At 39.3% G+C, this 27,679-nt stretch overlaps 1 protein-coding gene across 1 annotated transcript; it reads right to left on the bottom strand.

Annotated features, from left to right (window-relative positions):
* Positions 1–12,403: 12,403 nt before the first annotated feature.
* On the bottom strand, positions 12,404–26,363 carry pkp2 (plakophilin 2). The gene is made up of 13 exons (XM_084910286.1): positions 25,649–26,363; positions 23,059–23,129; positions 20,848–21,467; positions 20,621–20,759; positions 20,303–20,510; positions 19,903–20,080; positions 18,508–18,625; positions 18,110–18,271; positions 15,966–16,142; positions 15,519–15,672; positions 15,222–15,414; positions 14,378–14,459; positions 12,404–13,679 (listed from the first exon to the last, which is right to left on the bottom strand). Exons 1-13 carry the CDS (start codon positions 25,830–25,832, stop codon positions 13,620–13,622), a joined length of 2,346 nt encoding a protein of 781 aa, XP_084766412.1. The 5' UTR covers positions 25,833–26,363; the 3' UTR covers positions 12,404–13,619.
* Between the last annotated feature and the right edge of the window lie 1,316 nt (positions 26,364–27,679).

Raw genomic sequence — 27,679 nt, 5'->3', positions numbered from 1 at the left:
GGGAATAACAAGCTTTGCACGTGTTTATAGTGCTGAACAAACCCTTAGCGTTACACATCTGCAGCATATGTTTACATGAAGCCCCGTATTTGCATGACAGCAGCTTGTAAAGCCCAAAACAGACTAAAAATGCCTTAATCAAAATGAAGTGATTTTACCTTCCACAATGCCATTTAGTAAAGAAAAAATAAATAATAACATAAGATGACACTGAAATATATTTGACAATACACTGAAGAGCAACATGCGCTTGTACAACTATGTAGTTTTAATCCTTGGTCCCCTCCAGCAGTACTTGAAGACTTAAAACAGTCCGCTTTTAATGCCTGCGTGTGATAAAAAACTGATTGTCTTACATTGAAATGTAATGTAGGCTTTCTTGCAGAGCAGAGATCAAGATCGAGAACCAGGTTTTAATGCACTTATTGAATTAAACTCTATTGGACAAGCACAAGGTACAGTTTTTTGTGTAGGTTTGGTTAATGTATGCCTATACATATTGACCTTGAACACTGACCTTGATATACCAGGTGCACTGCTCCTGCTTTAGTTGGACCAATTTTCAGAGGCTCAAATGTTCAAGATTAAAAACCACTAAACCAGTACGGCTGCTATGTTTAGCTCCCCATGCAAGTCTTGCCTTTGCTTATCTTTGACGTATAATTGATCTCCACCGTGCCAAAACAACAACCTGCATGTCATCTCAGGGAAGAAGATGGAGTCACAGCAAGACTAGTGAGTAAGGTGTGTGAAGGTCAAAGGTTGTGTTTGTGTACGCCAAATAAAGTAGGTGGGTGCACAATGGCATGAACTACAGTTCAGACCTTATCTGCCAACAGTTTTCCTTCAGGAGCAGAACTCTGTATTGCATACATTAGTCTGGGTGACAGATTTATGGTGCACAATGAGCGTTAGAAAATAAGCAGAATGCTCCCGGCCTTTTGGCTTGGACACTGTGGGCAGTTCCACTGAAAACAGTTGTTTGGTCTGTGGTTTGGAGATCCGGCTCTCATGACCAGTAAAAATCCTCAGTTCACATCAGCTTGACACTGAAGTCTGTACAAGTTTGACATCCTTTCCTTTCAAATACTTGAATGGGAGTTTGGCCAAATTTAAATCATGTACAATTTTGCTTCTTTTAAGCTGAACTCCTGATAAAACAAACAGCTTTTTAAATCTCAAACTCTGCACATGCACATTGAATGTTATGTGTGTGCAAACATGCACATGCAGGGGGCTTAACAAAAGTGTTTGAGTATCTTAACAAGAATCAACCTCCTTAATGTATCGTTCCCAATTGTATTAATGTTCTAAACATAACTGATTTGAAGTAAGTCACTACTGAAATTAACTTATTAAATTAAAAAAAGAAACGTCATAATTTCAAAGGACATATTTAAAGCATACTGTTTTTTAATTGCCAAATAAATGATTGACTTATATATTTTAATCAGTTTAGAGGCTGTCCCACATTGTCAGATGATCTGGAATGACTATCTCAAATATCATGTTGCAAATGTCACACATGTATGTAAAAGTAGAAAGGAGGCAGAGCCTACAGGCCCCTCTTCTGTGGGGCCAGCTTCCAGTTTGTCAAAAAGACAAGTTTTAGGCACGATGGTAAAGGCAGAGAGGGTGTCTGTCTCCCCAGTCCAAAGCATATAGTTTGGGATATGCTCCCCCTCCCTCAGCCAGTTTCTGCTGGAGCTTGCTTCCTATTAACAGGGAGTTTTTCCCTTCCCACATGTCGCCAAAGCACTCGCTCATAAGTGGTGGTGATGGTGATCGGGGACAGGTGTAATATGACTGTTGGGGCTGTCTCTGTTTTCTTTGGATAATTGTATGGCTGTACTTTACAACAGAAAGCACCTTCAGGCAACTGTTGTTGTGATTTGCCTCTTTATACACAACACAAGCGCCAGTCTTTCGGCTCACAATGCACAAACTACAGGCGCAACATTAGAGACAAAGTTCTGGTTGCTCATGACCCATGACTCCTTTACTCAAGTGTGCTGTGCGTGGCTGTGGAGGAGCTCTGTAAGCTGTGGAACGGAAAAAAATCCAGTGAAAAGTCCCACATTTATGCATCCCTTCTCAGTTTTCAGTGGGCCAGACTGGAATCTGTGATGGGCCTGTTCTGGCCCCTGGGTCTGATGTTTGACTCTGTGGTCTAACTTGTCATGAATGCGGCAGAGTTCGTTACGCTGCCTTCCCACTGTTGTCAGAAGAACATCAACTCTCTGTATTTGCTTTTTGTTGTTGTTTTTGTTGTTATGTTTTTGTTTCCTTTGCCTTCTCTTTGCAAACTGTGTGTCTAAGTGTGTGTAAGTGTGTGAGAGAGAGATCAGTGGTTACAATAGGTATTCCTTCACAGGTCACCGTGGCTTTGGAATTACGGCAGACTGGGGCACATTGAAGTAGAACGTGGCAGACAGCTAACAAGAGGAATGAGATTTCAGATTAGTTGTTGGTGATTTTAGTCAAAGGAAGGCAAATACAGTCGGAGCTCAGGAAAACATGGCCATGCTGATTCCGATACTTTGGGAGGTCATTTCAGTCCACGCAATCCCATATTCACCTGCAAGGGGAGGAAAGCCCGTAAGGCGCACGGATGGGATAGGGTTGGGTCTCCCGGGCTCCCCCTGCATTTGTGTCTGCGTGTGTGTGTGTGTGTCTGCGTGTGTGTGTGTGTGTGTGTCTGCGTGTGTGCGTGTGCGTGTGTGCGTATTTGCACAGGGATGGACACATTGCATTCACAGGGTAGACATCCAGCAGACGGCTTAAATGACTTTGCAGCAACATGGAGGCGAGCCCTGGTACCACTGGAAACCCCTGCACACGCAAACGGCACCAGCGGCGTGATGGCAGCGAGAGCATTCAGACGTGTGCCACAGGCAGATGCTGGCAAGCTCATGATGAACCTGATTGGTGGGGGTCTTTGTCCTTTCCCCTGGCTGAACACGCTGCTTTTCGAGAACTTTTATTCACACTGAATCCTCAATGGCAGCTCATCGCCAGACCCAAATACAGCCAGTCCCCATTCGGGCAAAGAAGACTTCAGCGTCACATCTCAGTCCGGACTCTGTGAATGCAGCGTACACATGCTGAGCTGTTTAGAGAATCCTACAGGAGATGGGCGAAGACTTCATCGTCAACGTCTAAGTGTCAAAGCGTGACGTGGCAATGAGGAGCGCAAAGCAGTGCCTGAGCCTCCGACGCTTACTTATTTGTTTGATACTCGTGTGAAACGGTCACAATTTCCACACTCTGCCACACGTTCAGCACATATTTGTGCGTGACATTTGCCAACGTCTCTTTGTGTCTGCTTCCTGTAAACAGGCCGAGTCCAGCTGACACTGCTTTCCTGATTAGCTGCTGCACTGAGACCAAGCCCGCGGCCACGGCTCTCCGAGGCAAGGAGAGAAAAAAAAAAAGAAGGATGCTCTACAGAATCCAGCCGATGCCTCATTTGTGTGGTTTGTGACACCCAGTTTTGTGGGATTGCGTGCACTGAAATGACCTTCCAAAGTATTGCAAGTGTCCTGCATGGCCGTGTATTCCCGAGTTCCTACACTGAAATTTCCAGTCCTTTGATAAAATTCACAAACAACCAATCTGACATTCACATGCTCTCCCCCCACAACTTCTCCTGTTTAAAAAAGGCAATACTTTGAGTACAGTTGAATTAAACTACTTTTTCCATTTGCTGAAGCCCATTTATAAGAGCACTGATTGTTCTTAACCTCTTAGGACCTGACGTCCACATATGTAGACAACACATTTTGGGTTGTCTTGACCAAAATGCAAAATTTTGCTCTACAAGAGCCTGATTTCCACTTATGAGGACATTATACTGCCACTGTTCTCTAGAAATTTAAAACGAATGTCTTCATTTGTGGATCTCATTTTTCCACGAAACAAAAATCATGTATAAAAAAATCTGGTAATTCTTAGTTTTTACACTCATCAGGTCCCAATCAGCTCAAATAGCAAAGAGAAATTAAAAATGCATGCCATGAAAGAGTTCGGGTCTTAGGAGGTTAATGTTGGAGTAATAGTGCTTCTACTGGAGTAGAATACTTTTGTCTTTCCACCTCTGCTGTTCAGATAAAATGTCTTGAGGCCAAAGGTGATTGAGTGACTGACAGCACGTGAACGACAACAACAGCAAATACACTTCAGGTCAGCAACCACGCAAAGCGCTGAAGCCAAACGCAGCTCTTGCAGTGACAGTTCCGATTGAGGCTCCGATTGACTTGAGACGATTCGAGTGCCAGAAAGCCATCGGAAGATGTTCACGAGCGTTGACACGACAACAGCCGATGGAGTCCTTTGAGAAAGGTCCAAGTGAGAGTCAGGTGGGCAGAAGGAAGGACTCTGCAGGGCGGCATGGACTCATCTTAGAAGACTGTTTCTGCTCACTCAGTGCAAAACTTGCAGTTGCAAAAATCGGCCATTGAGAAGAATGGAATAGAATAGAATAGCCCTTTACTGTCCTTGTGCAAGCACAGCAACATTACGGATGGTGCAGGAGTAAAATACAAAGAGTAAGACAGCAGGAATAAATAACAAACAGTATTGATTCAAGGGGACTACTTTCTACTCGAACATAAATGCATGTGTGTTTTAGCAATGCTATAATGCACAGCAGATGGACTCACTGAAGGTTTGTGGACAAATGTAGAAGATATACCACCAAATGAATTCTGTTTTCTTTTCCGTATGCACCCTATCAACAGAATTAAAATAATGCAAAAAGGGCATTTATATCACATACATTGCTCCTTGAAATGTTAAATAATTGAAGCATTAAGTGTTATTTTCCCCCTTGTCCTGTCCAGGCAGCAACTTGTTTCATTTACAGAACATTTTCTTTTGAACACTTTGTATGTGTCCTTATTTAAAATTCTACTGAGCACTCAAGTATTCATGTCTCAGTGTTAATCATGACAGCTGCCTGTTGTGCTGATCAGGCAGAAACACAAATGACCTTCAGTATAGTGTAATTTAATTGTGGTTCTGCTGCTGATGGTCCCAACTGGAAGAAAAGCATTAGCATGCTCTTCTCTTCTTGCTCTTCTTCCTACATAATCTGTATTTCCCCATTCATTTTCTCCACTGTTGTAGGTCTGTATATCCATTTAGAGCCAAACTCTGCAATTAATCCCCGACACGTGCTTCAGCTGTAGCAGTGATTTGTTTTCTTCCAGGCAGTGGTGTCGAGATTTGACAGATGCTTTCAAGATTTAAAGCCCATCTTCAAACACCATGCAGGGTACAGCCAGAGTGCCACTGATAGAGTCATAGCTCTGATTTAGATGCAAACTGGGCTTAGTTAATTAGAGAGCATCCCCTGGCATGAATTTGTTATGAAGAAAAAGGATTTGAGTTAGATTCTGGATAGAGATGTTTAAGCCCAAAACACCCTGTTTCCATATGGAAGCTTGGTTGTTGCACTGCGTTACATAATGAGATGTTTCTCAGCCCTGTGCACAGACTGTGCATTGACATTTCTAAGTATATTGTGTGGTGTGGCTGAGACAAACACATTTTTTTCAATGTTTTACGTCGACTTTTTATTCTTTTCCTTATTTTTCTGTCATGCATTTTTATCCTGGTGATGCTCACCACCACAAATGAGGAAAACACGTGTTGATGCAATAATTTCTTCTAAGTAGCTTGTTTCAGATCGGATATAAACAAAGGGGGTGCACCAAGTCTCAAATATAAATTAAGGATTATTTTGAATGTAATCATGTAAAGCTACTACAGTAAAGTCCAAGAATAAAAGCATGGAGGGGGACATGAGGACAGTAGACTCACCCACACACAAGTTCTCGTTTCTCTTCAGCACTCTGACAAATTCTTGAAATTTCTTTCTGGCACAACCAGCTACTTTCTCCAACAGCATCCCCTTCATCAGACCACTGCCGCTGACCTTCTGTCCTTCCCTATATCTGTGAGGGAGCGCTTTGTTTGCAATCAGGCCAAGAAGCCAGCTCCTGACCCCTCTGCTGTCAGGCCTACATACCAAAATCCAACTCTTTTTCTCAAACTCTTGAGCATGCCTTCTTCTAACCAGCCTTCTGTGTACCAGCCACAACACAACCTCCTTGACCCCAATCAGTTAGGAGTCAAGCAAGCTCTCGCACTTGCTGAATTTCAAAAGCGCTCCACTCTTCTCGCACTGCCTCCCTTTTCCTGGTCTTCATCCTTGTTGACCTGTCTGCTGTGTGTGGCTCAGCCAGCCACCAATTACTTCTTGTTGCAGTGACATGTGCATGAAAGCAGACCTTGAGGTTTGAGGACTTAAAAGAATATGGTCTCTCTCTACCTGGCTGACTCCTTCTATCGGGTTGGGCTCCCTCAAGTGCTCAGTCCTCAGCTCTCTCTCCTGCCCTTGCAGGAGTAGTGAGCTGATCTATTCTTCTTAGGTAAAAATTTCATATTATGTCTCAGAGTGGAAACGTTTAAACTGACAGATTATACTAGGCCCAGGTTTTTCACATGCAGAAGTGTTTGCACACAAATAAATAAAAGCAGCACAAGAGTGACCAAAAACCAGTCACAGGGGCCACGGCATATCAGAAAATTCTACGAGATACAAATACCACTGCACGTATAAAAGTGGCTGAATGTTCAATGAGTAATAATGATTGTGACCGTACCTGCTACCTCCATAAAAACGCATTTGGATACGTGGCTGTCCTTAAACAATAAGTCTACCACTATTTGGACGTTACGGTTTGTATCTGGAGTGGAAATGAGATTTACATAGGATTTAAAGTGACTTTTTAAATCTTAAATTAGGAGTCTGCATAGTTTCAATATGTCCCCATAATTCACTATTATCATTAACCTTTAAAGACTGACGTACACACACGTTCACCTTTATTCTTTGTGTAATTTGAACAAAGCTTACACACAAAGCTTGCGGTCTGGTGGAATCAACAAAGTCACAGATGTAGTTTTCCCCCCTGTTGGCCTCTGCATCTCAAATCTCACATTTTAAGAACATTTTTTGCTCAAGCACCTCTGATTTTCATGAAAATTGTATGGTTTTAAACTTCGACATGTATAATGATTGCTGTGAAATGTTAGCTTTACATATCAGAATCTTTTTTTAAGCCCCATCCATCCCCTTCCAATTTTAAACTACCTGCATATTTTTTCCATTTCCAGCACCCAGTTTGTAGGCACGCTGATTGTCTAGGTGGAATCTTAAAAGTCAGATTGAGCTTAAAATGTACTGATAGGCATATGAAATGCAACAACCACTGAGATTAAATTTGCTGTACAAGACATAAATATAGAAAAACAGTCAAAATGAATGAAAAGGGAAAAGCAGTCTCAGGTGAGTAGTCTGTAAGGCCAAGTTACTGTTTGATACATGACCCTGATTCCCCAACCCTAACATCACGACTACCACAGGCAAACAGGGATTAGGCAATCTGCATGCTGACCACTAGAATGACAGATGCAATACTTTTAAAATATATACCTGAAAATCATACATTGTTATTGTTATGCCTTTGTTATATTTTATCTATATCTACTGATTCATTTTCATATTAAGAAAAGCCAGTGAAAATTTCAGGCTTTTATCTTTAATAGTTTTTGAAATATTCACATTAAAACATTGCCTTAGCAAAAACAGATGCTGGAAGTGAGTTGACAGACCATTAAAAAAGGCATTCTGAAAAGTATTTGATAAAAGGAGCCAAAATTTCACAACTGCCACATATATATCCACATCTTATACCTTAAAATGTTTAGGCAAACTGGAGATGGTTAAGCAGAAGATCCACAGTGATTTGAGATCGCTGTATATTTGAAATCAACTAAGGGATATCTTAGAGTAGATTTTGCTTTGGGCTTTATACCTTGGGCCATTGAAGATGATGCAAATGCATGCAAATGCACCAGTTATACTTAGGTTAGTTGACGAGTTCAACTAAACAGATTTTATTAGTAACTGGATAAATTATCCTCCCCCCACAGGAAAAACTGATGGGTAAATCTGCAGCTTTACAGCTAAGACCACATTTTCTACGTCACACTTTTTTTAAATTCCTAGCTTCAATTCAGGTGAGCTGGTGTCTGCACAGCCTTGAGAAGCTCTGCTTTGTCTGAGACGTGTCTTTTCCCTTTGCCGGTAAATCCTTTGTCCCACTTTTATAAGATCTCTCTGTTCTGCCTCAAGACAAGTGTGTGCACACACAACACACCCTTTCAGCCTAAGAACAAGTGCCCATGTGTTCAAGCAGGATGAAGATCTTTAAAAGCTAAGCACAGCTGCAGGTTATACCACCTAATGAGCAGGTAGTGCCTCCAGCATAGCTTGTTAACAATAGCTGCCTCTAAAACCAACACGAGTTAAGTTTTTGATGAATTACTGCTTTTATACCAGTTGAAACAGGATAAGCTGTCGCTCAACAGTCAGGTATCATTTAAAATTTAACAGACCAATTATGATCTAAGATAAGATAAGATAAGATAACCTTTATTAGTCCCACACGTGGGAAATTTGTTTTGTCACAGCAGGAAGTGGACAGTGCAAAAGTTATGAAGCAAAAATTAGAATACAATAAGAATAAATACAGTACACAACTTTACAGAATAGAATAAAATAAAATACTATATACAGTAGAATAAAATATACAATAAGATAAAAATAGAATACAAATGTTATATACAACTGAGTAAAAAATACAACGATGCCAGAAAAGATTATTGTACTTAGTGTTATTGCACATGTGTGGATGTGTGTGTTTGATCAGTTAAAGTCTTTATTGTGGAGTCTGACAGCAGTGGGGAGGAAAGACCTGCGAAATCTCTCCGTCCCACACCGTGGGTGCCGCAGTCTCCCACTGAAGGAGCTGCTCAGTGCTGTCACAGTCTGCTGCATGGGGTGGGAGATGTTGTCCAACAGTGATGACAGCTTAGCCACCATTCTCCTGTCACTCACCACCTCCACTGGGTCCAGAGGGCATCCTAGAACAGAGCTGGCCCATCTAAACTAAATTTTACTGTAAACGTGATTAGACATGCCTCGGAAGAGCCGATGTAACTTTAGTGGTTTCTTAATAAAGGTTACAATTATAGATTTAATTCATAGTTTACTCAAGAGGTCAAAGCATAAACTATATGTTGAAAGCAAGATCAGCTCAGGTTTCTCATGCTGCTTTGGACATGTGAATTTTTTAAGCTCTGTTGCATCATCTAGCTGTTATTGACGTTTTTCACAGAAGCTGTTTTAACATAAATTAGCAGGCAAACACAGGTGTTACTAATTACAATAATATCTGTTTATGCACAGAGCTTTCATTAATGTGTTTAGAAACATCTGTGTTTACCTGGTATTTGTCAAAACAGCTTCTGTGGAAAACGTCAATAACGGGTAGATTATGCAGAACAGAACTTGTAAAATTCACATGTGCATTTACAGAAGCTAATCACCTGATCTACATCAATAAAGCAGCCATTAAAACAAAGATTTTCTTTCAGATCAAGAGCAATGACTCCGAACACTTAGGCCATTTATTACTCCACTCCTAAGAGACAACAAGACATAAACAATGCGTGCATATAAAGAAGAAATAATCACTAGAACACCTTTGCATTCACTCATTCCAAATGTAGCATGTCAGATAATTGTTTTGAGGCTAAAATCTGCAGTTACACCCCACAACCTTTGTTACACCTTTTAAGCCAGGGTGTAAGGACTATCCAAACGAAAGACGCTAACATTGATTTCATTTTGTATTTTAAGATCAAAGTCAAACCAGTTTAAATCATGTCAAGGTTATGTTTTGACTTATTTAAAAATTTCAACTGATCTCAGAATTCTGAGTTGGATTTAGAGTTAACTTTTGAGACTACTTAGTAAGTCAAAATTTAGATATCAACTCTAAATTTCTCATTATTATATCAACATTTTTAGATAGGCAACTTGGAATTTTGAGCTATTATATAAGAATATTTAGATATTAGCCCCCCAAAAAACAAATGCCAAGCAAAATCAGTATCAGTAACAAGCTTTCATACAACTTCAGCCTAGGTTAAAAACAAAGGACTTCTTTCAGACTTCAAGCAGTGATTCAGTTTGGCAGCTAACGTAACATTTTCATTTCTCTCAAAATTTTAACTTACTTCTGAGTAAGTTAATTTTCTTAAATATTATTACCTAATTCAAAAGTTTCTGTTATTAAGTCTAAAATTTGAGATACTAAAGAGTGAGAAGGAAAAATAGTGGCAAATGTGGCATTCTAATGCCATCAACTGAAGGTGTTAGCATGCTCACGATGCTATTCTTGGTATGAAAAGAGCCTGAAGACTTAAAGCTTAATTTTCACTATATCTTATTGGGCAGTAAACACTGCATCATTTTTGTACTTTTCATTGCCAAGTGAGGTTGTAGCAAATAAGCTGCTAATCTAAAACATCTAGCATACGCAGCATTTACTATAACGCTGCCTTTCTTGCTGTGTACTTTATTCCAGACATTATTAAAAGATCTGAGGGGTAAAGAAATTTCTAGTTTTAGTAAAGCATGAACTTCTGGGCTGGTTTATTCACGCCAGTGGATAGGAGTTTCCCCTGGGTGCTGACATCCCTGACAATAGCCTCAGTGTAAAGCAAAAGCTGGCCTCTCTTGTGCCTGTTTACCACTGCTGCAGCTCTGTGAATAAATCCTTTCTTTCTCTGTGTATTAAACATGTTCAGTTGAGATGTGTCAGTGTGGCCCACTTCCCCGCTCTACTCCAGCAGCAAACAAACCTCATGTTTCTTGGCACCTGTTCCTGTTGGTTATTTGGACATATATTATTTCTCTGCTGGTCTATAAATAACATGGGCTTCTTGTATTATCCATCATTATGACATTAATTTTAAGTCTGCTCACCATTAGCTAAGACATGAGGAAGATCTTCTTGTGATGTAAGAAACTAGACCATTTCTCAAAAGCGCATAAGCTGTGAACAGACAAGGAAGCTATTGTTGAAAGGATTTGGATCTTTCTTAGCTTTTTCAACTCCTGTTAAAACCAGGGCTTGGAAATTGTGGTATTTGTCACCAAAACAGTTCAAAGAGCTGGTGAATTAGGGGTGATTAGCAAAAAAAAGACGATAGTATTGAGATGGATTTAATATGAGAGCTAATCCATTTTAAAACGTGCATGATGACGAATTTTATATTTATTAAAAGACAAAGTCAACTTGAGTACAGTGTTTGAGCTTTAGCCACGTAACTAAAGCTTTTATGGTACACCACTGCCCCCTGGAGGATAACAGCCTGACTTCATTTTCATGCCCTAAAAATGGGCTTCTAGCTCTGAAATTAGCATATTGCTATTTGACAAGTAGACTCATTAAATTATTAAGTATGTTTTGAGGTGATGGATTTTCTGTCTTATGTTACATGTTACCAACAAGCTTGGATCATAAGATATGCTCTTTAAATCTGGTCTCTGCTTAAGATATGTAGAACATGTGTACAAAACCTCAGCACTGAACAAGAAAAATACATTCATATTAGTCCTCAAAGCAGCCTTCTGGCACATCGTGCTACATTATATCTTATGCACTTGCAGAAGCACACTATGTGTCTTTTCTTTGCTCTGTCCAGGGTGGTTTTGTAGATGTAGACGGAACCGTTGTCACTGAGCTTTAGTTGCTTTGTGGGTTATTGTTAATTAGGTTTAAAAAATGTAACCACCGCCTGAGATCACGTGGGGCTTTGATAGATTTCCCAGTGAATCCCTACAGGAATTTTGCTCTCAATTATAGTCTGAGTAAGATCACCATTTCTCTGAAAAAATGGTTTGACAGGGTTTTCTTACCTCTGAGTTTTAACTCTCTCTCTCCTCTATATTTCACGCACCATCTCCTTCTTCTCATTTCTGATCTGTTTCATAAGGCAGAATATTGAGAACTGAATGATGTGCAAAAGCTGTGCATGTACCCCCTCCAGTTTTGACCTTAAAATCCTTGTCCGGGAGGGCTGATGTTGATTGGCACCCAACCTCCCAACTCCTCCCCCCTTTAGCTGTACCGCAGTGCAGCTCGTGCTGGCAGGCCCCTGCAAGGTTACCGCTGCTTCACTGAGAGGGCTGACAAATGAACATAGAAGGCAAACATCTGAGTATTTCCTCCCACTAGCACTTGCCCCATCTTGCACAATTTATTAGCGAATGATGGAGCGGACCATTTACTGTGGTGCTAATCTTCCTTTGTTTACTGTCTGCAGTTTTCTCATAGGGAAATGAAAGCTTAGGGAATACATAGCAGACTGTGATCATTTGTCATTCTGTAATGCAAAGCTATAGTGAGTCATATAAATATTGTATGAGCTGTAATATTCTGATATGTTCTTAAATAAATGAGGGAGACAACGAGTAGTAGATTTGATATATTTCTGGTGACAACTCAAACCAGTTTTCTTTTCTTTTTGTACATAACAGTTTAAAAGTGGCCCAACCAATCTTATAAGCCGATACTGGAAAATCAAAAATATGTCAGTGTGTGTTGTCTAATATCTACCAAGCTACATGCAAAATTTCTAACACAGCATAATGTAGAAACTACTATAGAACAATCTGCAAAGCAAATTCAAGACATTTCTTTGTGACCAGTTTCTGACCGTACTCTAAAACACATTCATAAGAAGTTGGTCTCTCATTTTAACTCTAAAATAACCACATATCAGCTCCATAAATTGGTATCAGAATTGGCGTTTAGTGTGAAATATCTTCTTTATGATGCCCGTGCAGGACAGCATGTGCAAATTGTAGCCTCAGTTTCCTATTCTTAGCTGACGGATGCGGCCTCCTGGTGCAGGTCCAAGCAGTCTATCCGTTCTCCTCTGGCCTCAGACATCAACAAGGCATTTTTACATAGAGAACAGGTTAACAAGCATTTGAGTCGCGGTAATGAGTCTTTGAGCGCATTCTGTATTCTTTAATGTACAGCTTCATTTGGTTTGTCTTAAAAAAAGAACTTCTTCATTGATGATCTTCATTTTAAAGATTTCATTTGTCTTACAATATCGACTATTATAAACTGACAAGCTGCCGTTATAGAAAGGAGGGGAAAAAAACCCATACAACATAAACAGAAAGAAATACTTCAAATTTCAATAGGTGTCTTATGATTAGTGTATTTTCTGCTGTAAAAAAAAAAAAACATTCTACATTCATCTGTCATTTTTATCATAAGGCACTACAACAATGATATGCTACACAAGGATTATTAACAACTAAAAGGTGCTTTAAAGGTCACAAAAAGTGTGGTACAGTTCTTCATGAATCAGCAGGTTTACCTCTTTTTAAATAAAACATCTCATTCATTTTGTGGTATCAGAAACATACATTTGATAACATGAATCCAACTAATGCAAACATTAGGGCAAATAGCTGGAGAGAGATTTCCAAATATAAAACAAACAAACAAAAAAAGTCTATCATTTAAAAAAGAGTTTCAATGTAGTTTCAAATGTTTGGTTGTAGCATGACAAAAAACCCCAACAAAACAAAAACAACAGCAATAAAAAAATACAGTCGCTACATACAGATGAGATGAAAACTGCGCCGATAGTGTTTATGAATCCACGGCTGAGTTTCATCAGGAGCTCAAAGCTCTTTTTATCCTTGCATTGACGAAATCGTATTTCTTGAACCCCCGCTGTTGAAAAAGTGTAGATTAGCGTGCTGTATTTCAGACGTTCAAAAAACATAATGTATGTCTTCGTACTGCACCGAACTAAAGACTTAAATATCAAAAAGTTATTTAACGAACTGAATGATGCAAATGTGCAGTTTAGTGCTGTGAAATACTACAAATTTTGGTATCGATCTGATACTAATAAATATAGGGGCAGTATTGCCGATATAGACAATACAGACAGCGATACTTTTAATCTATAATGGCGGCTTATATAAGAGAGAGCAGTGTGGCATGAGTCATGAGATGAGTCATGACCAATTTGCCAATTCTGAATTCTGGTATATTTTTCACTTGGCTACATACTTAACATAGAAACAAAGTATCAGTCCTGTCATGCTAGTATTGTTCTGATACCAATATCAGCTTTGGTATCGATACTATGGATATTTAGATCAATCCTCCCACCTCTAGGGTAGTTTTTCTGAAAGACACAGCTGAATAATGTAACATGCAGCAATGTATCAATAACTAGCAGCTCAGTTCTTTGTTTAAATTAAACAACTTAAAGAGGAGAAGAAGCCATTTCAACCCTCTAAGCCTAAAACACATTTTAAGTGCTGAGACAGCAACTTAAAGTGCTCATAATGAAGTGTAAAGACATGAAGAAAATCATGTGCAACATGATATGATAGGATGCGATGTGTGCAGGAACTCACTTTCTTGAGGGTCTCATGGACTTCATTGTTTTGCCATATTATGTGCAGCAGAAGGCACGCTGCCTTTTGCATACGACTGGGTCTGTAACGAGGAGAAGGAAAAGGTAAAAATAATATCACACATGCTGTTTTTCTGTACTTTTACTTTTTATGCTTATGGTAAACTTTGGATTGACTCCAAAAGTGAAGCAATCCTCATAGATTCCTTTGCTAAAATTACAACATTTATATATTATATTATTGAATAATATTTTGGCCTCTATACTTAACTTCCACCTTCATAACAACTAACCTTCACAACCACGCCTGTTTAGATTTTGTCAAGACTCTAAAATAAGTCGAGGGGCAGCATTAATTGCTTCCTGTCTTCTTGGCATCACTTCAGACAAAATCTAATGTGCTTGTGGTGTGTGTGCCCCTTTTCCATGCTTTTTTAAAAACTTCCAGTTGCATGAATTCTGGGCTTTACCTTTTCCCGCTAGTACGATTCTAGCATTTGTTAGTATGTTAATTAGGCATGTGGAATGTGGCATGCACCCATACAACCTACGAAAGCAGTTCCCTCATAACTTTGCGCTAGCCTGTTCATAACTTTGCATGGCTATAGCATTTACTCACATCAGTTTTTTAATTATTCACTTTTATCTGAAGTACCGAGACTCTGAAGAAGTTACTTTATGTTATTGCTACTTAAAGGAACTAAATACAATGGATTAGGTAAATAATGACATAAAAATAAACTAAACAAAATAACAAACAAAATAATGGCACATATATCATTATCTTGCATTGAACATACAACTTCTCAAGTCTTGTATCTGAGTGGTTTAGTAAGGTAACTAACCCTTTGTCTGTCTTGCTGATGTTGATGATCTTTGGGATGCCGCGGTTTTCGATTATTGCGTTGGCGTTCCTCGCATCACTCTGGCACAGGTAAGTCAGGATTTCACATAGAGAAATCGTCACCTCACTAGTCTGGTTGACGTCGGTGCTGTCAAAGGGCAGCATTTTCACCATCTCTGGCAACACCTGGTTTGCTTTAGGAGTAAAACAAGTCATGTAAAAGAGCCGTTCAAAAGTGCGGTTTGTGGTCGTGGTGGAACGATAATGGGAAAAGCTTAGAGGAGACATCAAAAGTTACCAATGGCAGGGCGAAGTTGATCGTAGCGTGACAGGTTTTTGATTAGAGATACAGCAGGTATCTTTAGATTACTACTTTCACCGTTTAAAATTTCCTTAATCTTCTCAAGACCATTTTCCCGCTGAACAATGATAGCGGCGATGCCTCTGTTTATCTGCAGGCCACAGAAGAAACATTTTAAATATGTCTTACATGTATGACTATATAATACATATACATGTAAATAAAAATGTGCTAAACAATACTAAAGCATAATGATCAGGTGGCCAAAACAAAAGCTGTTAAATCTGTTAAGCTGTCAAACAGTATTCCAGACTAATCTACCCTTCATTTGACTCATACATACATCTAATAAAGTGTCAGAGATACAGTAGACACACTTGCCTCTTTTCTGCTTACACATCAAACCTATAATTAGATTAAGAGCTGAAGTCCTTCCCATCTTACCTCGTGTTTTCCAGCTGTGATGTTCTGCAGAGCACCAAGGGCAGCCTCCTTGATGGTGTCACTTGTACTGCAGGCCATCAGTGATATGTACATCCTGACAGTGATCGTGTCCCACAGCCACTCTATGCCATGGGGGTTGGGGTTGGGCTCCAGCAGGGGGTGCTGATGCACTGCATACTGAGAAGAAGGAGTTTACGAGACAGACTCCAGGTATGTGGGTCCAGTCGGTTCAAATTTACAACAAGAGGCGGCTAACCGTGTTAGCAATTATGGACATCTAAAGACTGGTGGTGCATCCATTTTTCCACATTTTCATATTGGAAGTTTAAATTCCTGGCAACAGTTTTAGTGCAAAAGACATACTTATACAGCTTTAGGGAACCAAATCCACGCATCCAGATTTCATTCTTGTAGGAGGCAGAATAACAATCACTGTTAGAGCAGCATATTGAAGCCCATAGTTTTCAAAAACTATGCAGTCAGTAGTTACAACTTCTCATTACAGCAAATACCTAACCAACCAGTCACATGGCAGCAACCCTGAATATTTAGGCATATAGACATAGTTTAAATGATGTGCTGAAGTTCAAATTGAGCTTAGGAATGAAGAAGAGAGATGATTTAAATGTCTTTGAATGAGCACAGTTGTAGCTGCCAAACTGGGCTGGTCTGACTACTTCAGCAATTACTGATCTTCTAGGATTTTCCCACACAACCATGGTTTACAGAGAATGGACTAAAATAGAAAAAAATATCCAGTGAGCGGCAGTTCTTGGGGCTAAAATGCCTTTGTTGAGCCAGGACTTGTTGATCTCAGAGGAGAATGGACAGACTGCTTCCAGCTGATGGAAAGGCAAAAGTAATTTTTTTTTGTAAATTTTAAATAACCGCTCATTACAGCTTAGGGTGCAGAAGAGCATCTCTGAAAACGCAGCATGTTGAATCTCGAAGCAGATGGCTGCAGAAGCCCACACTCTTGTCAGATAGGAACAGGAAACTAAAACTACATTTCACATAGGCTCATTAAGATTGGACAACAAAAGCCTGGAATAATGTTGTCTGGTCTGATGAGTCTGAATTCAACTCAGATTATAGTGTAAGAAATTGGCGCAAGAAACATCTATACTCTCTTGTATCAAAGGTTCAGGCTGCTGGTGGTGAATGTTTCCTGACACACCTCAGATCTCTTAGTAACAACTGAGCATTTTTTAAATTTTTTTGCATAGACAAAAAGTTAAAGAGGCTTAGTGTTATTTAAGATAACACTAAGTGTTTCCTTAAATAAGGACCAGACACATGTTTTGATTTAGTAATTTTTTATCTGATCAGCAGCCATTAACCCAGTTATTTCCACATTAATGTAGGATTCAGAGCACATAAAAGCTGCCTGAGAGTTCAGAGGTCTTATAAAGACTTCTATAACTGTGTAACTGCTACTCATACGCTGGACCTTGTATGGCATTTTTACTCTGACTTGTTTTGTTTTTGCTTTGTTCTGATGTTAAATTTGATTTTGTACCACTAACAGCGTGTCTTCGTGGCCAGGTTTCCCTTGGAAAAGAGATGTTAATCTCAAGGGACTTCCTAACTAAATAAAGGCTCATTAAAAAATGTCAGCAAATATCAACAAGAATTTAACTGATAGCTCAGGATGTGTGTGTTTTAAGCCGCTTTAGCTTGTCTACCAGATGTAAAATTGCAATCCACCTCCTCCCCACTTCCCCCTTTAATGCTGCATTTGACTTCATTAATGTCATGTCCATTGTCACTGATGCCTGCTTTGTTGCTACACACATGCAACTGCACGGAGGTGTCAGACCAGAACCGTAGCATCAAATAAAATTACTGCAGATGGAAAAAACAATCATCTTTTGAGAATTGTGCTTCTGATTGTCATGCTATGTAGAGCTATGGCTAACTTACATAGATAATAGCATAACAGCAGCAACACTGGCGCACCTGGTAAAGCAGTAATGTATAATGCATGATTTGTTTGGATGTTTCTCACCACCAATGTAATACAAGAGAAAGCTAAATGAGCATGTTCTAGTAAGGATGATTAAAGATGTTCTCTCACACTCGGATATTAAACCATAAGAACGTCTTTTGTGTTGTCAGGGTCCATTAATGTGTAAAGAGATTACCTCTGTGATCTTGGCACTGCGATAAGAAAAACAGCCCAGAGTCTTTGGCTGCGAATTCAAGTCTTGGCGAGACTCTGTGAGAACCTGGTCGTTTTTCTTCGGAAGCTCTGACTCAATCTGATAAGACAGGTTGTGCAGGATACAGACGCAGTTCTCCGTGGGCTTCAGAGTAGATTGAGATGTAGATGAAGAAAGAAAGTAAAGATTGTCTGGCAATCAATTTAATAACATACGGGGACACAACAGAAACATAGAAGGGAATTCTAAGAATTCAGGCAAAGTTTACATCTGTTTGAAAGTACAAGTAAAAATCATTTGTGAACATGTAACAAAAGTGTTGTAAATCAAAGCAGTTTGCCATGACACAGACACAGTGAGGACAAATGTTTTCACTTCACCTTGTCATCCATCTTACGGTTAGCTACGGTTCCCCGGATGTAGTAGATCAAAGAATCGATGAGATTGTCACAATTCCTCATTGCTTTCCTGACATTTTGGCCTGCGGAACTCAGATTTCTAGAAACAAAAATGTGCCAATTAGATAAGCCCATTTTAATAAAGTCAAAAGTGCTATAAAATATTTTTCTGTCATCCACACAATTGTGCAAATTAATGGATGCACTATTTTGGACATCTTTCCAATGCCCGTGGCAATCACAGAAAAATTATATCACAGACTAGTAAGACTAGCCTGTTCTTATGCAGCCCAACCAACAGAGGGAAATAAATATGAAAATTAACATTCAGAATTCCCACAAGAGGCTCTTTGTGCAGCCATGGGGAACTCCCTTATTTCATCCACTGGGTGCTCAAAAGGCTTTAGAACATGATAAGGAGAACTCGATAACACTGGGTCAGAGAGGACTGAATGATTTCAGTTCAGCAAAGCCGGGGAAAGAGAGAACTCAATGAATAATTGAGTCTTTCACTCTTTTCATCTGGCTATAGTTGCCAGGGGAGCAGTGGCTCTTATATCTCCTGCTTTGCAAACAGAGAGATGATGTGTGTCTAAACAAGTCCAAAGCAGAAGTACGAGGCATAATCTCAGACCCCAGTAGATAAACTGTGGTTTGACATAATAACATGATAGTAAAGAAACTGTATAAAAATGGATGGTAGTTACTCTCTTGCTTATTATAATTTTAGTGACTAGGCAGTTCCAGACACTTTCACAGAGCTGCTAGATGAACCCCAGATGTTTCTTAAATCAACCATCATATGGTTCTTCTGCCCTTTGCATGCTCCTTCAAATTCTTGTACTGTTCACCTTTCTCCATCGGGGTCTCTACACATACCCCTCTAATCTACACCAATGAGAAAATTGACAATAGCATTAGTTCAGGTAGACCAGAGAGCCAAGCCTAGTGTCCTATCCTGGTAGATCAGCAGTCTACTTTGTCTGATGGATCAGCTGATACTCTTTGTTTAGGTTGCTTTTGCATCTTCAGTCATTTCCATCCTACATTGTAAACAAACAGTAAAAAACAGACAGACAGACAGACAGACAGACAGACAGACAGACAGACAGACAGACAGACAGACAGACTATAATAACCAAATAACTGGATGCTACTGCAATAGCTTACTGGCAATGTCAGAGTTTAGCCAGATCCAAAAAAAGCTGGAAAGCATTTTAAAAACACAATGTAACTATGAGCAGATCTAACAAACAAACAAACCTCTTCCGTTTAGAATCAGCAGATTAAGTGACACCTACAGTAGTTTTTGGTTTATCCCAATGAAAAACATCCCAGCAAGTACAGTTTTTTCGCAGCTAACAAAAGAGAACCTACCGCAGGCAGCCGGTGGCATTGATGAAAGTTTCATCATCCACTAGCAGTTCATCTTTCGGATTCTCGCCTTCAAAAATGCCAGAACTGGGAACAAGAACGGAGCGGCTGAGAGTGGATAAGGCACGTTCTGGAAAAGCCTCCTTCAACATGTCATGAGAGGAGAGGTTCCACAAAAGACCTGTGAGAGAGATTGAGATTTATTTTTTTGCAAGGAGATTAATCACAAAAATATAAATAAGCTAGTGCTGCATTGCATATATGAGTCTCAGAGCATGATTTCATATGTATCAAAGGCAATGGTTATTTAAAGCGAGCAAAACCAGTTTTGACGAGAGCTTGAAATTTGCAAACCTAATCAGATTAAAATTAGGACATGTAGCGTGTTTAAACACAAACTAACCCGTAAGATGCCGCCTGGTCTCCTTATCATGGCTGCTATTCAGTACAGTAGGAATCAAAGACAAGCCTGCGTTTTCCTTAAGTTTAAGCTTATTTCTATCGTTCTCATAAACAGCATTACGCAGTGCCCCGGCAGTGGCACGCTGCACTTCTTCGCTGTCATTGTTAAGTAGAAGCATGAGCTTCTCAATCCCGTTCACATGGCAAATCTGGAGAAAATAGAGAAAGCAAGAGTGGACCAACGATTGACAAATTCATGTATCAGGATTTTTAACCGCTCTGCATCCTTAACACATAAAATACCTGTGATTGAACATACCTTGCCTCTAGCAACGGCACTCTTGAAACATTGATTTTGTATGAAACTGGTTGCAAAGATCAGTTTTTCCTCTTCATTCTGGGTCAAAAGCTGCACAGCCTTCTCCATTGTCATCATCGGAGTCTTGCTTATTGGCATCCTGTGTGAAAATCCACAAATGTTTCAAAATGTAGATTATCAATACAGGATCATATTGAAATAATGAATGTACAGAACAAAGGTCTTACAGTTTTGTGACATTCTGCGTGTGCATCTGCTTAATGGGTAACTGCGTTGCTGCCCGCCTGCCAGCATCCGTCTCCACACTGCTGACAGAGGGCGGGTATGAGTTCACTCTAAGGGATTTATGGTGGCCCCTTTCCCTCTTCTGTTTTAGCCAGAACATGCCATCCTTAGGCTGGATAGAACTAAACATGGTGTCACCATTTCTTCTCTGCATTTTTTCTGTGAAAGTTGGTTTCACAGTACTTTGTCTGTAAGTCCACTTAGAACCATATTCTCCATTTTTCCAAAATGCAGCATTTGCAGGTACAGATTGCAATCCTAAGGTCTGTCTAAACGTCCTTTGCTGGACGTTCCCTTGTGCAGGTGTGTATGCACATCTCTGTGTGCTATGAGGTAAATCTGAAAAAACATGGTGGTGAAAGGAAGCCGACTTTGCCAAGTGAGTGCCAACTTTGGGTGAATGACTTGGTCCTGAGGGGGTGGGCATCCCAGAATAAGTACTGCATCTAAAGTACCTATGAGGTTGCTCTGGGCTTGACTGAGGGGACACTTCCAGCCTCCTGGATGGTTTGCGCTCATGGTCGCCAGAGAAGGAGTGACTGGAGAAGGGCGATCTATTTACCTGCGAGAAGGAAAAACAAAAACAGCTTTAATGCACTGGCCTGGTTACCCTGCTCTTTCACTGTATGGGACTTTGTACTTCCATATATATACTTGGATGTCATTATAGTCAGAAATACACAGCACAGCAACTACTTGTGCAAAAGGTCATTATGATGTCTTGGTAACCCCACCCCAATGCATTTATCACTGTGCACGAGTGAACAGAACAAACTTTAGCACAAAGAAATACTGATGTGGTTTAAAATATATGACTTATTCCTTTAATGCGTTATTGTCAGAAACAGCTCCATATGTTGTATATAAAGAGAAACATTATAGTCCACAATTAAAATCTATAGTAACTGCCTATTTACGCAAGCTGCTGCTACTTGTTTTTCTTTATAATAGGTTGAAAATACAGAAGTCACTACCCATAGACTTTTGTTAAAATGACCAACTTTAAACAAGACATAAGGATGTTCATAGACTCTTGGATTCATTTATTATTTTAATTTGTTTCTTTGTTTGTTTAATTTTAGCTCAGCTTTTTAAATTGTATGAGTGACAAAGTTGGTATTTGGGGTATGGCCTCGATGACTCACAGTGTCACTCATCAGCTAGGATTTATCTCACTGAACTGGAACTCTGATGTTAGAGTCACACAAGACTCACAAACTAGTACAAGTATAATCGAGACTTTACATTCAGAGTTCAGCTAGAAACTTACAGATCTGAAACAGAAATTTTAAAATTCCTCCACAAATCATGACTCCATCTGCGACATGACAATCAAACAATTCAACTGGTCTTCTTTTGCTAGTTTCCAAGTCTTTTTAATACCCTGAGCCATAATGCGGTTTATGTGACAAGTAATATGTTTTGATGTGCAGTTAATTAAACTAATAGTCTGTTCAGGAAGTCTGTGCTCCAGTTCTGGTGAGTAAAATGCTAATATTTTATTTGCATGACACTTAGCATTGGTGTGTAACGTAGCACTTGCTCTTGTTCAAATACACTCACTTTTGGCTCCAACAACCAAAGATGCCGATCGCTGTAACGCTTAATGCTTGTCAACAACAGGGCACGTCCATGTTTTTATACATAATCTATCCTTTTACCCTTCTTTTACTTTGTAAGGCAAAAAGAGCTTTTTATTTTTTCAGTATTAAATTGCTTTTTTTTTTTTCCTTCAAGCATCCACGCACATAAAGTAAACACTGTTGCATAACAGATAAGATACAAAAAGAATACAATGATTTATTATTCAACAGACTTGGGTTCTGTGAGCATGCATAAAGCAGCAGCAGGATACCACAGAGAACCATTTGCCTGTATTCAAATTATGGAGTACAATATTTAAAGTGCAGTATGAGGCCACAAGTTCAAGTAGTTTGTCCTTTTATAATCATTCTGTACAGGGACGACTAAAGCAAGCATGCTGAGCTGAATGCGCTTAATATCTGTGGAAGAATCTGCATAGTTCAGATCTGTATTAGCTCTAAAAAACAGAAGCAAGATGAATATTCTAGTGATCGATTAGGATGACAAATGTCCCCAAAATGTTTGGGTGCATGTGGCGTTGCGTAAGAATAAATAAAGGAGAGTCTTACCTTCGTGTTCGTTAAAAGTCCATCTGCATCATTTAAGCTCGCTGTTTCATATTTCTGTGAACAGACACCACCTGAAACAAGTCAAAGAGGTTTGGTTAGTCCGTATGATAATTCCCGCCATGCCTGTTAGTGTTCTCATATCTGGATCGTGATTCCGACTCTGGTTTCCTCAGCTTTGAAAGGACAGTGCACACTCACGGTGCACAGCAGACATCTGTGCAACCTGCAAAATAAATGGCATCTAATTTAAAAAGAAGATGGAAGAGAGATGGCAAAGCAGTGAGATTAAATGGATCGGACATTAAATGCTATCTGTTAAATAATGTTTCGTGACACATTAGGCACGTTTGTATTATGTATCATTGAAAAAGTCCTTGAACTCTGAGCAGGTGTAACATCTGGTTTCCACTTGGTGACTATCACAGCAGTAGAGCATGATTCACTTATCATTATCAGTGACCACTTGTGCCCTGTGCATGGGATTATTGTGATTCTGGGAGAGAAAATTCCTAGATATATTATTACAATGCAGCAGATATGTCAGCAGTACAGTGTACATTTTAGGACATCGCCAGGTCTCAGGAAAAAAGTTGTAAGGTATCAGGATAAAAGTCGGGTCTCAGACATTTTTTTGTCTGATACGTGACGACTTTTTTCCTGAGAACTGAGACCTGACATTTTTTTGTCTGATACCTGACAACTTTTTTCCTGAGAACTGAGACCTGACTTTTTTTTTGTCTGAGACCCGACAACTTTTTTCCTGAGAACTGAGACCTAACATTTTTTTGTCTGATACCTGACGACTTTTTTTTCCCGAGAACTGAGACCTGACAACTTTTTTACTGATACCTGACGACTTTTTTCCTGAGACCTGACGATGTCCTAAAATGTACACCGTACAGCAGACTTATTATAGGTTTGTATTTTCTAATTAGTTTGGTTTTTATTTCCATTTGGCGTTTCGTTTTTAATTTGGTTTAGTTCAAGTTGGGATGGATTTTCTTGTTTAGTTTAGTTTTTAATTGTTGGAAAATGTTTAGTTTTAGTTGGGTTTTTTCGTTAAGTATTATTGTAATAAGGGAACATTTTAAAAGCAGTTGACTCTCAGTCTTCTAGACATTCAGAGTAATAGTAACTTTGAAATAATAATATGAAAATTCTGAGCATATTTTAATGATGAATAAATGTGTGAATTTTACCTTCCACAATACTTAGTTAAAACGCACACACAGACACACACTTTTCATGTATTTTGAAAGTTGTTTTTTGGAGAGCTGGAATGTAAATGTGCCTGTCTCTAAATCACTTTGGATCAACTTCTGTTGTTTAAATATTTTCTAGTCTATAAATAAAATAAACAAGACAGCAGACACAAAACAGTTCAGAGATTTTCCTTTTTTTAAAAATGTAATCCATCCATCTTTTTCTTCTTATCAAATTCAGGGTTGTGGTGGTGCTCACCCTGAACCCATCACCAGGCTATCACAGGGCGCATACACAGAGACAACCATTCAGTCACATTAACACCTGCAGCAAATTTAGAATTGCCTGTTAACCTAACATGAATGTCTTTGGACCGTGGGAACACCTAACACAGCCACAGGGAGAACACACAAACTCCAGAAGAAAGGACTCGGCCGGCCGGTGAATCCAAACCCAGGACCTTTTTGCAGTGAGTTGACAGTGCATTATAACAACGAAATATTTTAGGGGGAAGAAGTCACAAAATAAATAATGCAAATAATAAAAAGTCTTGCAATCCCCTTTAATAGCACTCTGCAATCCGCAAAGACTTGAGGGGAAGCCAGTAAAAAAATTCTTTCATTTTTATTTACAGGGTAGTGTTGACTCATGTGGTTAACCATCCGTCTAAACACACCTAACAAACCTTTTAATAGTCAGCGATGCTTCATAAATTCAACCAAACCTGTCCAGATACAGGCAATATTACTTTTAATTTTTTATAGTTGTCAAAATTAAATAGAAGACCTCTTTATTTTTGGCTACCAATACTTAATAAATAAGGTCATCAGTGGATGACATAGTAAACTTAGGTTCTGGCAGTTATCACTTTTAGGGAACTGCAGAAACCTGTTAGACAAGAGGATTAACTAGGAAGTGTGCATTCCACTTACAGAAATGTCTGTGTTTACACTAACTAGACTTCTAGTAAGCTCCCCTTAATGCAGAGCACAGCCTCGGGACAGACAAAGCAGGGTCTGGCAAAGGAAAAGGGTTTCATAGTTTACTTTAGGGGTTTCCAGCTTGGACCCTTTTGAAAGGGTAACATAGCCACCAGGGTGGGAAAGGAGGAAAAACTCTGTACTTCTATTATTATTATTCATATTAATATTGTTTGTGGTTATTATTATTCAGTAAAACAGTTGATAGTTCACTAATCTACCTGTACATGTCCCTGACATCCTAAAGTTTAAATATTAGATTTGGAAAGTGGGAGGAAGTTATTTTTGCTATCACTCTCATTCACTTCATTCATTAGTACTACTTCATTAGCTTGTCTTACAGTGCACCCGGTTTCTCCCAAATGCGTCAAAGTATGATGCTGATTCATTTTCAAAATGAACATTACCATTTGACTGAGTCTTTTTAGACTTCCTGGACATTGTGAGCTGAACCTGCCGGTGAACCCGCTGGTTCCGGTCCTCATCGGGCTGCGTTGAGGATCGCAGATCGGCCGGCAAAGCCAGGCTGGTGTCATCCAGCACAGAGGAGTCGTGTGCAGGTAACGCCGACTTAAAAAACGGATCGTCCATTGTGAACAACAAAAGAGAGCAAAAGAAAAAAAAACTTGCCAAGAGTCGAGAGGTCAGTTTTTCCTTTTAACCATATAAATAGGGATCCTGGAATAATAGTCGACGCTGCTTTGTTTCTCCCACTTTCCCTCAGCTAGGTACAACCAGGAGGGCGGGGCTAAAGGCGCACCTGAGGTGTCAGGTGTCACCACGAGAGCACGTCAGGTAACAATGTGTGAATGTAGCTGTGTGCTTTAATTATTTAATTTTATTTCCCTGCAGACTTTTTTAAAAAAAAAAAATTCTAGCAGAGTTTCAGTATATTTAAAGGTTTAACGGCCGTTTTGAAATTGTGAACTAAATTACTCAACACCAATCAACATTTTTAAAGATTCAGCTAACACTACTTGGGAAAACTGATATATTTGTCCAGCAAAAGTTTTGCCTCTGTACACCACCATGATGGATTTTAAATCAGTCGATCAAGATGGGATTATATGACTTTTAGCTTGAACTCAAGAATAAATGTCTGACTCAGGTCAAGTGTGTCATATTTGACACCTTTTTGGGTGAGTTTTTTATATCTCTACATCATCAGTGTGATAAATTGCACTCTAAATTGCAAGGTTCAATAAACACTTGAAATAGCTGAATAAGCTACAAGCACTTTTTTAAACGAAAAACGGATTTTCTGGCCATTATTTCATGGTTCAGCCTTCACAAGGATAATTTTAAATATGGAGCTTTTTTTAAATAGTTGGATGAAAATCCTTTGTCATCAATAACTGCCTGAAGTCTAGAATCGATCAGATCAGGTGACCAGGCCATAGAAGAGCATCCTACTTCTTTGCCTTGGCACAAAATTCATCGTGCTTCTTCCATCAGCATTCACATCATCAGCAAACACTAGTGGCCCACTTCTACTTTCAGCCATGTCAGTGCCATCACACTGCTTTCACCATGTTTGACAGATAAGGTGTTATGCTTTGGATCATGAGTGCTCCATACTTTTCTCTTATTCTTTTTTTCTCCAAGATGGAAGAAAATCCTGTCACCATCCACTTTTATTAGCTGAAAGCGCATAATAAACCTAATGAGGGCCATCTTCTCACGCATAGACATGCCTTTGGGTAACTTATTTAAAAAGCTATAGAACACAAATTCAAATTCGGTTTTGTACTTTTGTTAAAACTCTTGAATTAATTTTGACGTATTTTTTACTCCTCTGTGATAGTGTAGAGAGTCAAAAAAAAACAACAAAACTAACTGTTAGTACGTTGGGGACTTTGTCAGCAGATCTCTGTGATGTGCACTGCGCTGTTGTGTTCAAAGGAAACTGCTGATGGCTACGAGGAACTGGGTCCAGCAGGTATGCCCTTCCAGACAAAGGAGCCGGCGTTTGACTTTCACAAGTTGTAAATTACGGCTACTAAAAAAAACTTTTACTGCCTTGACTTTGATCAGTGAGAGCTCCCTCACAATCATAAAAAGCCTGAGATTTAATTCTGTGTGAGTCTGACTCGATTCTCAGAGACATTAGCCTGTATTCAGCTGTGTTAAACCTTATGGTAAAGCTGCACTCAAGACTCAGGTACTTTGATGAAATGTGGATTTGCTGTACTCTCCAGACTGAGGGGCTCTGTAATAGTCACTCCATCGTGAAACTTGTTCTAAAGGTAATTTTTCAGCTCCTGTCATGTGAAAACTGTCCTACTCTAGTATATCAGCTAGCAAACACACATACATACATATATAAACGCACACACAAACACTATGGATTAATTTGACAAATAATTCTTGCATATAAAAACATTTAAAAAACAGTATATGCTGCAATCAGTTAAATAAATCCTCAACAACTGTTGAAA

This window comes from Perissodus microlepis, chromosome 17 (genome assembly GCF_051167445.1).
Source record: "Perissodus microlepis isolate ML-2025 ecotype Zambia chromosome 17, ASM5116744v1, whole genome shotgun sequence".
NCBI lineage: Eukaryota > Metazoa > Chordata > Actinopteri > Cichliformes > Cichlidae > Perissodus > Perissodus microlepis.
The sequence above is the reverse complement of the archived record's forward strand: the minus strand, read 5'-3'. Positions and strand labels throughout refer to the sequence as shown.

Coding starts and splice junctions, on each gene's coding strand:
- pkp2 (XM_084910286.1), bottom strand. CDS start 25,832: ATGGACGATCCGTTTTTTAAGTCGGCGTTACCTGCACACGACTCCTCT. Junction 20,081..20,302: donor GACCAGGCGGCATCTTACGG/GTTAGTTTGTGT, acceptor TCTCTCTCACAG/GTCTTTTGTGGAACCTCTCC. Junction 13,680..14,377: donor TCCATGAGACCCTCAAGAAA/GTGAGTTCCTGC, acceptor CTTTTTCAACAG/CGGGGGTTCAAGAAATACGA.